The sequence below is a fragment of the Falco peregrinus genome, chromosome 3, assembly GCF_023634155.1.
Source record: "Falco peregrinus isolate bFalPer1 chromosome 3, bFalPer1.pri, whole genome shotgun sequence".
NCBI lineage: Eukaryota > Metazoa > Chordata > Aves > Falconiformes > Falconidae > Falco > Falco peregrinus.
Window position 1 is genome coordinate 84,478,556 of NC_073723.1, and position 16,817 is coordinate 84,495,372.

At 39.5% G+C, this 16,817-nt stretch overlaps 1 protein-coding gene across 9 annotated transcripts in view; it reads right to left on the reverse strand.

Annotated features, from left to right (window-relative positions):
- CTNND2 (catenin delta 2) overlaps positions 1-16,817 on the reverse strand; it is a 679,304-nt gene that overhangs the window by 148,276 nt on the left and 514,211 nt on the right. For all 9 annotated transcript variants that reach the window (XM_055800247.1, XM_055800253.1, XM_055800250.1 and 6 more), the window contains one exon: positions 3,934-4,147. In XM_055800247.1, coding sequence (XP_055656222.1) covers positions 3,934-4,147 — 214 coding nt within the window. The remainder of the gene's footprint in view (positions 1-3,933; positions 4,148-16,817) is intronic.

Below are 16,817 nucleotides of genomic sequence, written 5' to 3' on the forward strand. Positions count from 1 at the left end.
ATTCAGCTAGGTTATTGTTCACAGGTAGAAACTGTGCTTTTAGCTGTAATGGATTTTGTTTGTCAAAATGAGAAGAACAGCAGTTCAAATCATTTTGTCTGAGACAGGTACCGAGGTACCAGATGGAGCTGATAGCACAGGGAGCAAGCACAGGTTGGAGCTAGCAACAGCTGCTTATCTCACCTTCTTCACAAGGCATCAACAGGATTCCTGTGTTATCTTTGCTAACACTACACATTTTTCATGCCTCTCTTTTTTTTTATTATTTATTTTTCCCAATAGCAAAACAAATAGAAAGAATGCTAAAATAGAATTTTGTGGAAGAGTTCATAATTAACTTGGGAAAGGCAAGAGAATCACAAATCAGCTACTCATTGTCATTATTAACAAGGGAAAACATTTTTTTCTACCATCTGCAGGATCTGTGCTAATTTTGTACTGTGTTCTGGTCTATTTATATTTATTAGGAAAGTGTTAACATTTAATTATTTTAAAATAGAAGGCTTTTATTTTTTTCCCATTAACAGGAGCTACTGTGGAAATTAGTGGCACAGCGCTGGGGTGAAGATGGCTACATTAAGTACAGTGCATCCAGCTCATGCCAATTTCTTTTCATTTACAGACCTACATGAAACCAGGTATCGTAATACAGGTTCTCCTTGAGTTTCTGGAAATTACCAGAGGTTGTTGGCCATGCTAAAATCTGTATTTCTATCAGAGTATTCCACTTCTGCATAAATGTATACATTCATTGCTATACCTCTGTTTATCCAGCTTCTTCTAGTAAGAAACAGCGACTGTGGAAGTGTTTCTGGAAGAGTACACTTTCAGTACATTACGAAGTATTTCCTGGACATTAACACTATCTAATTTTGCAACAGCCAGGCAGCAGACTTCCCTCATGGCTTCTACATGGAAACCTGCACTGAAATCATTTGCTCCAAGTGAGAAAGCCTTGAAGCACTATCACTTTGCAACGAGGTTCAGTTTGCTCAATAAAAAAATTGAGCATGTTAAGGTTTTCCAGCATTAGGCCAAGACCTCTGCTGCTGAGGAGAAAGACAAGATAATGAAGAAGTGAAAAACTCCATTTTGGAGAGATTATGGCAGAAAGAAATCTCTGAAAAGAGGAAAACCCACAAATGCATCGAAGGCAATCCTGACAAGCAAGGAGCTATAGACAGGGCTAGAAAGCTGGTCTGCAGGTAAAAAAAAACTTCCAAAACCAGTCTTGAGATATTTCCTTAGAGAGAAGCAACAAGAAGGAAGAAAATGTGTGTGTTTTGAGGAAGAAACTAACATCGTAACTTCCACTCTGGCAGGCAGCGCTTCACGGTACTTGGGGCAGGTGACGCTAAGGTTCAGACATATTGAGCTGCTAAAAACCTGCCCTGCCCATATTTCTTCCCTCACAGCCAAGTGCCTACTCAAGAGTGATTTCACACCTTCATCTTGCCAGATTTCTGGACAGGTTGTTTAGACTTGATAGGCTCAGTTCCCCATCTTTACAACCATGATAATGACACTTTCCCACCTAAGAGAAGCACTCTGAGGACAAATGCTGGAGGAGTATTTAGAGGCAGTGATGACACAGCCTGTATGACTTCCTAAGGCAGGAACTTTGTTCCTTCTCTGAAAGTAACAAACAAGAACAGCTCTTATGTAAACAGGCTGCACAATGAACAGGAGATGGAAAGGCTCAAGGCTAAAACACACACTTGCTATTACTTTCTCTGTACTTCCTTGAGGCTACAGTGGCACTACTGAAACAATTATCTTTCTGCCACCTGAAAACAGGAAGGCTAGCAGAAAGCAGGAGGAACTTCATTTATTTTCCCTTGTGCCCACCACCAAGCCAAATTTTCATCACTGAGGCAGCTGCTGCAGGAGCCATCTTTCCTTCCCCAGAAAGGACAGAGGGAAGGAATTTAGCTGGGAAAGCTGTCACACTATAACACTTTACAAAAAAACAAACGAGAACTGATTCAGAAGCATGATTCCAGCCTGTTTTCTAAGAGATACAAGATGAGAGAAGCAGCAATGAGCCTTGCTTTGGAAAGGAGCTTAGCATTTTCAAAGCAAAGGCCTATGATTTCATTCCAAAAGGCTCAAACCCTGGGCAGGGCAAGCAGTGGCCTTCCGGGATCTACTGGCTATTAAAAAACCCAAAACAACAATACAAAACCAGGCCTAGGAATAAAATCTTGAAATACCACCGACTTTGACTCCATTCCTCAGGGTCACCATGTTGCGCTGCTCCCCCTTCACAGATGTCCAGCATTCCTGATGCTCACCATTCCTGGGAGGTGCACCTACCCATACAAAGGCTGGCTACTGCCTGCCATCGCTGGTCAGGACCTGCTCATCTCAGCAGTAACAGCTTGAAGGCATGCTAGCATCCTCCCCCTTTCTTTCTGTTGGGATTCAGGAAAATTTAACAACATACTGTGCAATGGAAGGAATGTAAACTGTAGCCTAGTATCTTTTATTTAAATGACCTAATGACATTATGTGCCCTGTCTACAGACAGCAAGAGAAGTGCCACTGTGACTGCTGAGGTATACTGCTGATGTTCATTAGCAGTTTGCCACTTACTACTCAGAATAAATAGGCAGAATGTTCCCTGGAGCCAGGACACAAGACAACATAACCGAGAGACAAACAAGTATGTTGAATCTGAAGCGGTGGTTACACTTTATTAGATCTGTCAGTAATTCTGTCACTCTGCAGGAGGCACCATCCGAGCTCATGTAACGCAGTATCTCCGCCCCATTAATCCTGACTAACAAGTATGAGATGATAGGTGTTGTAACTAAGAAACAAAATTAAATATAAATATCTACATTTAATAAACACCGTGTAGTTTATTCAGACACCCTCAAGGAAGGAACCTGGAGTCAACCAAAGGACAATAATCTTATAAACTGCATCCTAAATGAGGCCTGACCCACAAGGGTAAGTAATTTCTGCAGAAGCATAGATGTAACGTGTACTCTGATGCTTCTATGACAGAAATGAGAAATTTTCTTACATAATTTAGTAGGAAAATCATAATGGAAATACAGGCATTGTAAAACAGGATAATGAAAAGATCGTAAGTTTTTTTTATTTGTAGCAATAAATTAATCACCACATTGATATTAGAAATCAAATAAAATTGAAATCAGAAAGTGAAAAATTTGGAAAAAATATCTAGCTTCTGTTTTGCATTTTAAACAGGATAGCTTAGGGGAAACACGGGAGAAAAAAATCTCCAAACATTCCAAGCTGGCGTTGTTTGACAGCAATTCTGTATTTCTGAACATCTTTCCCCACCTTGGATTTCATTACGAAAAAGTCCAAACAATCTCAAAAAGATCAGATTATACTATATAAAGAAATACTCTACCACTACATGCATATCTAACATACATCACACAGCATGCTACCAAATTTAAAAAAAAAGGCTTCAGAAGATGACATTGTCCATCTTTTCCATTTTCCTATCAGAACCACAAGAAAGGTACAAAACCCCTCAAACAAATTCTCCCTGTCAATATACCAGATATAAAAGAAATGAGTAACAGTTTCTAAGAAAATTGAGTAAAACCTGACTTCTGCAGGTGCAGCCCTACAACAGACAGGAGGGAGAGCAGTGGATTCCCCCCACAACTTATCTGTGTATGGAGCACATCTCCTGCAAGAATATTCACAGCTAACCAAGAACAAAGTGACCAGCAACTGTCAGTGGAAACCATGCCTACATCTGTAAACTGCCTGCATGATACTGATAAAAGCTATTCATACATTACATATATCCAAAGGGCTTGAAAATGTTTTGTTATGGCGAAGAAGATGGTAATAAGTTACTGATGAAGCAAGTGGCATGCAGCACAGAACTGTGCTTGCAGGGCCTATACAGAGTTTGAACAAAAAACAGCGAAAGATTCAAACCTGTGACCAGTTCTCTAATTTCCAAATCTGTAGTCTTGCGGAGTAACCGTACTAATGCTGGGATACCACCACAGTTTTTCAGAGCGATTTTGTTGTCATCATTTGCCTTCCCATATACCAAGTTTCTCAAAGCTCCACAGGCACTACGGTGGACTTCTGTCATCCGATGGTCCAATAGGTCCACCAGTAATTGTATTCCGCCTTGTCGTCTTATCTGAAACAAGCCAAAGTGATAATCATAAAATTAGGGAATGAACACTGGTACTATAGATGCTATGCAATGCAATTAAGTTGTGGTTTATGTAAGCTATGCACTAGCAAAGGTATGCTGATAGCTCCACAAAGGTGTTATATTACACTACTTTGATGCCTTGTTTTATTTTTTTCAGTGTCAACATAACTGAATAATGACAAACCTGAACCTCTGTAAGAACAGCCAGAAGTTAGTCAAGAATGTTGCCTCATCAAGGTTTCTCAAGGTTTAGCAAGGTTTGCCTTGGCAAGGATTTCTCCTGCACTGGAGAAACATCACCTGCTTTGGAGTGTAACATATCACAAGGTAGAGGAAAAACCACAAGACTACGGCAAACAAGCAAAAAAACCCCATGTAATGTAACAAAAATTGTAGGAGTCCCACCTTTTAAATTTAATTACTGGGAATATGGGCAGCTACTGTAGTCTTTGCAAGGATGTTATATCAAAAAAAAAAAAAAAAAAGAAATGGGAAAAGCAAAGATGAAAAGGAGGAAGTCAGCACAAACATAAAGACAAGGATAATGGATAAATAATGAAAAGCTTGTTCTGTTATGACTGAGGGAGACCCTTAAGTGATGCAGAACAGAAGTCTTACTCATTCCTAAGGCAGCCTGCAAAATAAATTTCTAATGCAGTATCTTACATTAAATATCATTCTAGAAAAAGCACAAAAATCTTTGAGCCAAATGATCAAGAAGTTCAAGAATGCCAAGAACAACTTATAAAATTTGTTTGCAAATACCCACCTTTGTTGTTCTCTGGCACTATTTGCTCCTCAAACAGTAAACAGTAATCAGTAACTATACTGATTCATGCCTAACATCCAAAGAGCACAATGCTTCAGCTTCAAGTAAGTTATATAGACATTTCTGTCAAAAAGTTTCTCCATGTGTGTTATCAGCTAAGGTGCTAAGACATTTGGCTAAGGTTGACCAGACATTTTAGCTGGCCACTTTACCAACTATTGTAAAATTTTGCATAAGACAATAAAACAGATACAAATAGAGTGTTTTCAAAACTGAAGGGAAAGGAGAAAAACTAATCTTAGAATAAACATTTATGATGAAAAAGTTTCCAATTCTTTGTGAAGCTGTTCTTGCATAGGCATTCATTCTTAAGGCTCTTTGCAGAGAAGAGGCTTGGGACTAGGAAATGGTTAAACAAAGCATACTTAAATTTATTAGAAATTCATGCTTATTAACTTCAAATATTTAGGAACAATCAATGTATGGCATTTCACGAACCTAACATAAGCTTCAATAAGGCTAAGTGCCGGGTCCTGCCCCTGGGTCACAACAACCCCATGCAATGCTACAGGCCTGGGGAAGAGCAGCTGGAAAGCTGCCTGGAGGCAAAGGCCCTGGGGGTGCTGGCTGACAGCCGGCTGAACATGAGCCAGCAGTGTGTCCAGGTGGCCAAGAAGGCCAACAGAGTCCTGGCTGGTATCAGCAACAGTGTGGCCAGCAGGACAGGGGAAGGGATCATCCCCCTGTATTCAGTGCTGCTGAGGCTGCACCTCAAATACTGTGTTCAGTTTTGGGCCCCTCACTGCAAGAGGGGTGTAGAGGTGCTGGAGCGTGTCCAGAGATGGGCAATGAAGCTGGTGAAGGGTCTGGGGCACAAGTCTTGTGAGGAGCGGCTGAGGGAACTGGGGTTGTTCAGCCTGGAGAAGAGGAGGCTGAGGGGGGACCTTACTGCTCTCCAGAGCTACCTGAAAGGAGGCTGTCGGCAGGTGGGGGTAGGCCTCTTCTCCCAGACAACAAGCCATAAGACAAGAGGAAACGGCCTCAAGTTATGCCAGGGGAGGTTTAGATTGGATATTAGTAAAAAATTCTTTACTGAAAGGGTGGTCAAGCATTGGAACAGGCTGCCCAGGGAGGTGGTGGAATCACCATCCCTGGAGGTGTTTAAAAGATGTGCAGATGTGGTGCTCAGGGACATGCTTTAGTAGGCCCTGGTAGTGTTACGTTTGCAGTTGGACTTGATGATCTTAAAGGTCTTTTCCAACCTAAATGATTCTATGATTCACTGCAAATAAAGACTGAGAAAGGATTCAGCCTTTAAGGTTCCAAAACCAAGCTATACAAAATTACTCACTGATAAAACAAAAATTCTCTCTTTCTTCTGCTGGTTTATCTGGCATATTCCTGTTTTTGTAATAACAGCAAGAACCAGCAATAGAGCATTTCTGTAATTAAAAAGTGTACATGCCGAGATGTTACAGTATTAAAGTTTTCATGTTACACAGTTACAACACAGCTTTGGGCTAAATGCAGAGTGGTAGTGTTTAAAGATAAACTATTTTCCCTGAAATAGGCATTATATCAGTATATCACATCCAACTTTCTAAGCAATATGCAGGTCACCTGGAAGACTACAGCAACCAACACCACATGGAGTGTGCAGAGAGATAAATGGACATTAGTAAAACATATCAACTTCAGACAGAAAAGTTCATTAATCTTTTTGAGAGTCCATGCTTCTGCTGCTTAAAGAAACTGTGACATTCTTCAGTTTAAAAACCAGAAAAACAGACCAAAGAGAAAAGGTGTTGCAATACATCTCCCTGGTCAAAACTTCATCCGTGTGAACAAGGTGACTTGCAACGAAATCATTTGCTCCTTTCCAAGCCTGGAAAAAAATTTACCAAGTTTATCTGGAAGGGGTGGGGGTGGGGTGGGGGTGTGAGGTTTGTCTGCTTGCTTGTTTTTATAATCCATCACCATTTAATCTTCAAATTAAAATACGTTTGTTTCCCCTTACAACCAGATATTCAAGACTAAGCATACTACATGAAGAGCCACCTACGCGACAAAATAGATGACATTTACTGAAACAAGACTAGGAACAAAAACTTGCCCATCATTTCTACAAAAGGTGAATCAACCAGTGAGCTTCACACTTCAACCTCTGAAAAGAAACAAGATCCGACAGAAGAAAGAACATGTTTAAAAAATACACAAATTGTTCTGGTGTGATGAGTAATATCAGGAACAACAGAATGAAAACATGCCTGCTGATCTTTGTGAATTATATTTTTAAAGCACAATATGCTGAATGAATATTTTAATTGCTTCACTGCTAAAAAAAGATTGAGAAAAAATATTAACTTTGTAGCAAAAATCATTCTGTGTACTACAATTAACATGAAGACTCAAAGGGCCCTGCCTCTATTCAGAGTTCAGGGGCACACTGTGCCTGTGCTGTTTTCTCCACTCTCCCTCTAGGACACAGCCAACAGGCATCTCATACTCCTCAGAAGTTTTTCTTGTGGATGCTCTCAGGTGACAGTGTTTGCTATCTTCCACTCATGTCTAAGAGAAAATGTGTGGTATTGCCACATTCAGCCTGTCCTGAATTAGTCCTGAGCTGCACCTTCCCTTTTCAGTCACGGTATCTGACAGCACAGTAGTATTCAGCTCATGCAGCTCCTCCTCCCCCAGGAGCCCAAAGTCAGCAGGCAGACTGAAGTGATTCAAAGATACTAAAAGCAAGAACATTAAAAATTAATCTAAAATGCATTTCTGACAGAAAAAAATGGGTAATACAGCAGAAATGAAATGGATGTTACATAACACTTTACCTAATTTGACAAAATTTTTTAACTTCTACCGAAGAAAGTACCTATCCTTACCTGGGAAAGGCAAGACTTATTTTGCAATCTTTCTTTGAATTTCCAGGCTCAGATACTTGGCAAACTGTCATGCAGGCAGAGGTGAAGCTGATTCTTCACAACTGGGAGCTCAGTTTCTGATGCTGTTCTTTTTCTGGACTGCTGTCTTGCTTTGTTTTTGTTTTTCTAACATCCCATTATCCACCAGAAGTCTCACTCCACCTTTGTGTTTCCATCACATATCTATATAGCTGTTTAATACTATATTCTCCAGCAGGTTTAACTATGCCTGACAAATGGTGAGACTGTGATGGATCTTAGCAGAATCTATTTACATTTATGGAAACTGAGGCAAAGGAAAGAAAACTGTTTGTTCAAGTCCTTTATGGAGTTAATAGCCGCAGCCTGGAGGTCAATTCTGACCTAGTAAGTCTCCTGGGGCAGATCTCAGCTGAGCTAAGTTGTCACAGCTCCAGTGAGTTCAGCAGCACTATTGCCAAACATCTTTGCCAAGAATACTGGGATGGGCGCATAAGCAGCAATTTGCACCAATGGGGCATCAAATCCCACTCTCCCAAAGGACTTTCAACAGATACTTCTGTCTCTCTTCTGACTATGAAGAGAACATTTCTTAATGTAATATTTATTGGCAGCTCAGTGGCTGCTGCCTTGCTGCTTCTAGGAGAAAAAGAAAACAATACACTGGAGTCTGCATGCCTACTACAAGGAAACAAACAGCATAGTACCAAGTTGTCAGGACATAAAGGAGACCAACTCTATTCTCACACAGACCAGTCCCAGAGTAGCCACTTCTGAAGTCAAAAGAATGACCTTCAACTCTGCAGCACAACAGTTAGCCCAGTCATAACATAAAAGTTTATTCTTCCTGTCTTGAACATTCCTTTTTTACTCCATCTCTTCTAAAAATAAAATAAATAGAAATTAATAATAATAAAAAAGGATCAGACTAGAAGTATAAAAATGCTGGGTGTGTTGCGATGTTTCTCATGACTAATCCATGGACATGTTAATTTCTGAATGTTCTTTCCTTTTTTTCCCTCACTAGAAATATTTTGTTGACGTCTTCAGAAGATGCTGTTAGAGAGCTGTTAACTAAATAAAACAGGCTGCATTCTTTCACACATGGCATTATGGAGTGTACAGCAAATCCCATCAGGACCAGGAATCCCAGCATGCATCAGCCTGAATTCATTTGTTTGAGCCTTCCTAATGAATTAGGAATCTATGCTGTGTAAACCTACGCCAATCAAAGTAAAAACTGAAAGAACAGAGATTACATGAATTTTGCCATGAATTTTTTTCCATCAAAGTATGCACAGAGCTGCTTTTGTCTGATGAACCCTCTTTTCTTCTTCCATGAAATTTTTAAGCTGTTTTTTTTAATGTTGGCCCTCCACCGTTAATATTGCAGCCTACTTGCTGGTCAGAAGCACTTGCTCTGGTTAAGTCCCATGATGCCATGACGCAGACAGACAGGACAGGAAAAGGCACTGGACTTTCTGGTCCACAGACCTGCAACAGTGTCTTCGTGTCAGCTTGATGCCAGAGTCTTCTCCTCTGCCACTGTTAGGATGTTAGGTCTTGCATGACATCTGGGAATGTATCTGTATCCACACGATGCAGATAGAAGGTGAATTTGGACTCGAGAAGGGGTTCAGACCAGCGCTGGAGGCAGCGAAGATGTTAAGTATGTTCCTAATAAGGACAGCCTGGATGTCTCATGCCAACAGCCTTTGAGAGATGTAATTTATCAGTTTAAAGGCTGACCTTTGATTCGATGGTGTTTACCAGAACAAATTTTCCGTATCAGTGGACTGTTACTACCAGGAGTTACACGTGACCAGCCTGAACCATACGCATTGGTAAAACAAGTCAATAATACATTGATGGTGTCTGAAAGAATATATATATACACTTGATTAATGAATGATTTTAGCACATGAATTATTTGACAGCTTGCTTTTCTGATCTGATACAAGAGATTGGATGGATGTGTGGAAGGAAAAGAAATATAGGATATTAAGGGTATGTAGATACGTGAAATGTAAGGACACCTTTGTTGTAAGGACATCTGATCATTGGCTGTCCCATATAAAGAGACGAGACAGGAAAAGTAATAAACCACACTTAGGTATGCAAACCCTACAGAACAAGAGACAATACCAAAGACAAGGTCTGTGAAGTCACTGGTTGATGGGCTACTGGAGGGAGCCACTCACAGGGTTGCAGATGTTCAGCCTGAGCTTTGTTAAGTGGTAAGGAGGGTGGGGCATGACAAAGTTCTCACAGGTCCTATGGGGAACAGCATGTTTATAGGATGCTTTCAAGGGATTGTGGCAATGTGCAGAGCTTATGGGATGTTTAGAAGGGCAACGGTAGGAAAAGGGAGACAACCAAATGTTTGGGGAAGGAATAACATGAGAAAACACAGGGAAGGGTGTGATGAAAGGGGCTGGTCATGTATAAGTAAGTTGCACATCAGCATGGCTCTCCGGCCAAACCTTGTGCTTAATCACTGCAGTCTGTTTTATCTTTTTATTAAACCTAATACCTAACAATTTTCCTGGATGAAGATGGTCTACATTCTGGATTGGCATATTGCTAGTGAACCTTGAGCTAGAACACCTGATGAGCAGGACAGGAGATCTGCGAAAGAGCTGTCAGAGACACTGTAGATCTAGGGGACAGAGATAGGTGAGACCAGGGTCTGAGGATGTGCTACTAGGCAGACCAAAGGTCTGAGCCAGCTACCAGAGAGACTTCTTTGTGTCTGTGTGTATGTGAGATGAGACCTGCCAGCAAGCTTTGAGCCTGATTAGCTAGAGATTAAGGACCACGTATTGTTCTTTGTGTTTGCATGAGCGCTGCTTTGTGTGCATGGGGTGCCTGTGCAGGCACTATCCTCATGGTTGTGTTGATCTGTTGCGTGACCTAAGCTTCTTCAACATACATACCTAACAAAATGAATAGGGACGCTTTTATTTCCAGGATGTTCTGTATCTGATTAATTTCTTGTCCATTTATTTCATTGGTTTTGTAGATACGTAATTTAAGTTAGTATACGCTACACTAGAAATTTTAACTGGGTTGTATGTTCAGCCTTATCTCATGTTTACTGAAGGATAGAGAACAAGAGAAATCACCAGCTGCCTTGTTAAGCTAGTCTAACGGAGAAGTGCCCACCTTCTGATGCAATGCCATAACATGTCCTGCTCCATTTCCAAGCAGCAGTTAAGAGCTTGGTCCCAATCACTATGAAGACTACCGACACTAATCCCACAGATGGGAGGAGATGGTTCATGCAACATTAAAGCACCACTCTTATACAAAGGGTATCTGGAGTCAGAGGATCGGATACAGAGCACCATAAAAAAAAAACCAACAAACAATCCAGAGACCTCTCCCAGGGTATATTTAGCTCCCTTTGGGAAAGATGTCTGGATCTACAGCTCTTGGTATATTCTCCCTGCTTTGTTTTACACCGGTTAAATACAACCTTTACTATTTTTGAGACCACTCTGGTCAAAGGATACCTTCTGTGCTCTGAAAAGAACCAACAGAAGGAAAATTTATGAACATGGGATTTCTTAGGAAGGGGAAAAAAAAATTGTAAGTATTGTAGCAAAGACTGCAGCCTTCTTAATTTACCTTTTACTTTTCATGACAAATGCATGCCCAAGCTTGCACAAATCGTAACACAGCTTGAAACCAAATTATTGTCAGATGTAAGCAGTAACAGCATCACAGTCCATGACCTTAATTGACAAAGCATGCTACCTGTCACCGATTCAGCACAGACGCCACACTGTTCCTCCAGGCTCTGTTTAAAGTCTAACAATTGTATGTGAAAACCCAACTGACCTGGTTCCCTGGGGATGGGGAAGGTTTGCCTGAAAAGTGAGGATAACCAGAACTGTCAGACTGACCAGAATTCATGCTTTGACTTACAATCAAAAGTATTTTGTCACACTTAGAAGGACAGATAACTTTTCAAATGTGAACAAAATACAGGTGAGTGATCTTTTTTCATATCAAGGTATAAGTAAACTGGGCCTGGAATTTGGCTGTTGCTTACGGCTTTGCAACAGCAGAAGCAAAGTCAAAGCAAAGAGATGTTAGCTGTTGTGACTATTACTATATTTTTCAACTCAATTTTAAACAAAAATTATACTATTCCTCCCAGCAGCAAAGAAGAAAAGCAAAACCCTTTCTCTCAATCACTGCATAATGGAAATTGCCTCTTACATTCCTTGGAAAGCTGTAAAAATCTGAGCTAGAGCTACAAAAAGGAAGAAAAGTGAAGCTTGAAGTTTTAAACAGTTTAGCCAAAGACTGTTAGGTAATGAAGTATTCCAACACAGCCTAAAAATACTGCTGTGATAGAAACCAAAACACCCTCCCCTCTTCTATTTATACTCAGCAAGTGGGTATCCGAGATATTGTTCAAATTTTGCCAGTAGGTATAACTGGAACATCCTCTTCTGCATTTAATTCTGACTACCCTGCTGTACAAAGTAAAATATAATGGAAATAGAGAGGATGAAGAATAGGTGACAAAAACTGTTAGACTGACAGAGTGATAAAGTGTGTTTCTAAAATAACACAATCTCCTCTTCCCAATAAGACATTAATGCGTTCCACCATTAACAGCTCTCCAGTCCTAACTCAAAGGTTAATTCATTGTTAAATGCTGGCTTTCCAAATTTTTCTTAATAACCACTTTTGAGTAACTCTTCATCCAGAACACATAAAGGAACTCTAACAACAATCAAACCATTTTAGGCAACAGGGATATTAATTGTCATCTTAATTGACATAACACACTGCATCATCCACCACTTACTCTGTGGCATTTCCATTATTCAGAAAGCATGTTTCAATATATCAAAACACATGGAATTTTTTTAATGCCACTGTGTTACATATGGAAGAGAACAACTGACTTCTAGCACAGGTGATGGTATATATCCAATAAACCTCAAATTAAAATGGCAATTCAATTTTAATCTGCTTCTGGAAATTTTTAGTAATAATGAGTTTTAATTCTTGTAGATGCCAGCTTTCTAACTAGCAGAATAAGTGCTTATTATTTCACACACTAATGGATTCTGAACAATTCTGTTTCATGGGTTCAGGAAGGAGAAGCCGCAAGTGAGCAGAACCAAATGTCAAAAGCATTTTTAAACAGAGGCAGACAGCACAGTGTTTCTGAAACACTCTGGCTACAGCCACCCTGCTCCTCTCAGGCTCACTTTTTGGGCAGACCGGTGTGCCCATACAGACCAAGGACTACAGGAAAGTCCAAGAGGCCACTGCCCACACACAACTTGACCACACTGATTGGTTATACTCAGTATATATGAAATGGTTAAATTTCTGTATTTTTTCACTGCAATTTCAAATCCTCTCCATGAGACTTTTCTTATCCTTACCTTGTTTGCATTATTAAAATGACTTTCATCTAAGAGGAAAAAAATGAGTCTTTTTCAGAGAAGGGTTTGGAAGATGGGCAGTCTCATTGCTAACTGCTTTCAGAGGGCTGATTCCTAAAACTTAAAATAGATGTGAAGGGAAGAAGACAAATCTCTATCAAAACAGAATATGGGAATAGTATTCATTAGAATATGTCTCTTAATATAAATGTGCTGTTTCGAACTTTAATTCCTCTCCACTATTTCTTCTGACCTGTCTATGGAGCAGCAGGTAGACAATACAAAACTGTAAATTGCAAACATCGTGAGATTTATTACAGACAAATTTACCTGTAACATCATAGGGTAATTTAGTCTCATTAGCAAAGTAATTTGCTACAAGTTAAAAAAAGCTCTGAGAAATTTTAGCTTAAAATAAGAGTGGAATGTTATGCAAATTGCTGCATTAGCTCTGAAGTCTAATTTGTTTAAGGAAGTTAAATTGGGGTTTGGATATAGGTCCTGTTTAAGAATGGTTTTGTCATTAGGGCATACTAGATCAGACACAAAGGCAACAGAAAGCTGTGAACAGACATAATATAAGTAACTTAAGCCACTGGTACATATACAATGTTCTGGTTGAAGTTAAATAAAAATTGTCCCCTTTGTGCTACACTGCAGCACTTGCAGAAGGAGGCCGATCTTCTTTCTCCCTGTAGAAATCAGGCAGGTGGTCGGAGGAATGGTCTGTGACACGTGAGGATGCACAACACGGGGTCAGCACCCAGAAGCTTTTCTTCTGGGAGTGGATATTCTATTTTTGTTACTGAGTATACATTTGTTTCTCCTGCACCTCTTAAGTGACCTCTTTAGATCCTGGGATCTATGCGTGGGGTTAACAGAGACTTGAAAACATGTTCTGAACAGGAGGAGACTCAAAATCATGCTCTAAAATTGCCTTGAAAACATACAAATAAACGTGCCGCCTTCTCAGCCAGTAAGCCTTAATGTATTCTGAACTGTGATACATTTTGGTTTTCATGCTTGGAAGGAAGGGTATGTCCATTATAAATCAAGGTTTTAGCATGATTTTATTTTTTACTAAAAAAGTCTCTGGCTAGGTATGTGTTACCTATAATAGTACAGCAGTTTAACCTAACACTCTTAAAAAACATTACATTCATAGGCTGACACAAGCATTCTACTCTAAACATCAGGCATTAATGGGATCATCCAAATAACACTTCCAACTGCAGGCACAGAGCTGACCTAAAGTGCTTGTCTGACTGTGAAGGTATCAGAAAAGCGATTTTCAATCCCACTGTTAAAAGAGTATCTCCTAAAATGAACAGATCGGCATTGACCTGCATTAATCAAGCTTCTCAGCTTTTGAATCACTGGAGGTATAAACTAACACCGAGGAACACACACAAATCAGGAAAAATACACATAAGACAAAGCCCTTAGAAGGTATTGTAATTACTTAATCTCAATTCATAGTCTTTCCTTTTTGAAACAGTCAACAGAGGCCCAGTACTGAAGAACGTTCAGCAGTGTGCACTTCATAGGTAATGCCATGGCAATATTAATTTAGGATGCAAAAGACATCAGCATACTCAAGCACTGATCTAGTACTGTCTGAAGTTAAATTAAAAATTATGATGATTGAATAATTATGATTAAGGCCAAGGGTTTGGATCATTTACTTTCTGGTATTTAAAAAGAATTACGCATCTATGTGAGAATGAAGGATTACATTTATTAATGGGGGTGGGGGGAACAATCAACATATATACTATACCTAAGAACAGCCTGCTACTCCTATAACTAGGTTCCTAGTGAGGATAAACAAGGTGAAGAAAATTTTAAACAAAATTAATGTAAATAGAAAAAAGTTTTTTACACAAATGCAATAGGTAAGTACTTCAAATATTCTAGCAATAGCAGAAGACATCAACTTCTTGTTAGATGAAAATTTCTGAAGCTGTAGTTAACTATACTCAGTTAAGTGTATTATTAGTGGGATTTAGTCCATGTAAACACAAACATCATCTTGCAACAAGGTGGTCACCACAGAAAATTCCTTTTTTTAAAGTCATTTAAGCCCAAACAACAGAACAACTCTATCTGATGTTTCAGTTCTAATTCAATAAGACTGTTTTGATGCTTGCTGTAGCTGTCTCAGATAGTTGCCCCATAGAATAAACAACACATCATTCTCAGATTAAAAATACATTTATAATTTATTAGATCAAGCATCACACTGATGACCCTCTGTTCCCATGACATTCTCTACTGCAATTTAAAGAAGAGGTATTCTCTCCTTATAACTGATGTATTATCTTCCAAAGAATCTTTCAGTCACATAATAATTTTCTGTATTAAAGCTGAAGTATTTGGGCAGCCAGTTATTGCCTCAAAAGCTAATGAATGCATTCTCACAACATCCCTCTCTGGTAGTAAGATTTGCTAATAGAAACTAAGGCACATAAAATTAAATTATTTGCCTAACATCACAAAGGCAAGCTGTGACAAAGCTACAACTATGACCTGTAATTTGAGCTCCAGTGCAAAACTGCAGTGCAGGATCTTTCCTCCAACTCTCCATTTACATGAGTATTATAAATGGAGTAAAAGTCAGCACAAATAAGCCTGCCTCGTATCTAATGTACTTTGAAATACCCACAGTTCAATATACAAAATTAAATATATATCTGTAAAAGAGTATGTATTATAGTAAGTGTGTGCATACATATATATACTTTTCCTGGTTTGAATATTATTTTTTCCCCTTTGTGTAGCTCATGTTTGCTTTCTTCATCTTCTAAAATCCATTACTTTCTTCTGTTTTGTTTTTTTTCTAAATCACCTACATCTTTGAAATAGATGAGGACCAAAATCTCACGTGGTATCTAGGACACGTGGAACACAGACTTGCAGAAGGCCCCAGCAACCTTCTCCATTTCATTGCCTATTGCTTTCCTGACACTTAACCTTCCATTTGTTTGTTGACTGCCAATAAGCTTCAGATGACACTTTCCAAAAGCTCTACAGCATAAAACAAGAATTCTCTTTTTTCAATTAGCAGAATACAGAAAAAGCATACAGAAATTAGGAACAAGCAAAATGACCATAAAAAATAGTGCCACCTCACTGCTAATGGACTAACTTCTTACTACTTTATAAAGCTTGTGAGTCGCAGCAATTTTTCAGTTGCTCCTCAATACAAGACTAGCAAAGTAGCAGTTTAAAAAAACACCCAAACCCTCATCCAAAACCCCGTCATACCTTTGTGTGTGGGGTAAGGAGCGTGTCCCTTTCTTCAGGGCCTTGCTTGGTTAACCATGTGCATGCAATATGTCTAGTCAGGCAAACAGACAGATCCAGCAGTGCTGCTGACACCGGTGGGCTGCGTTCCCACCTGCTCTTCAGCAACCGTGGCAGCAGCAACAGCTGAAATGTAGGGGCTGATTTGGACCTATTGTATATATCATTTGCCATCTTGCATCAACTATTTCTTTATATATGTTAAATGAACCTTCTAGTGGGCATTACCATATCCCTACTTTTTATACAGGTGAGTA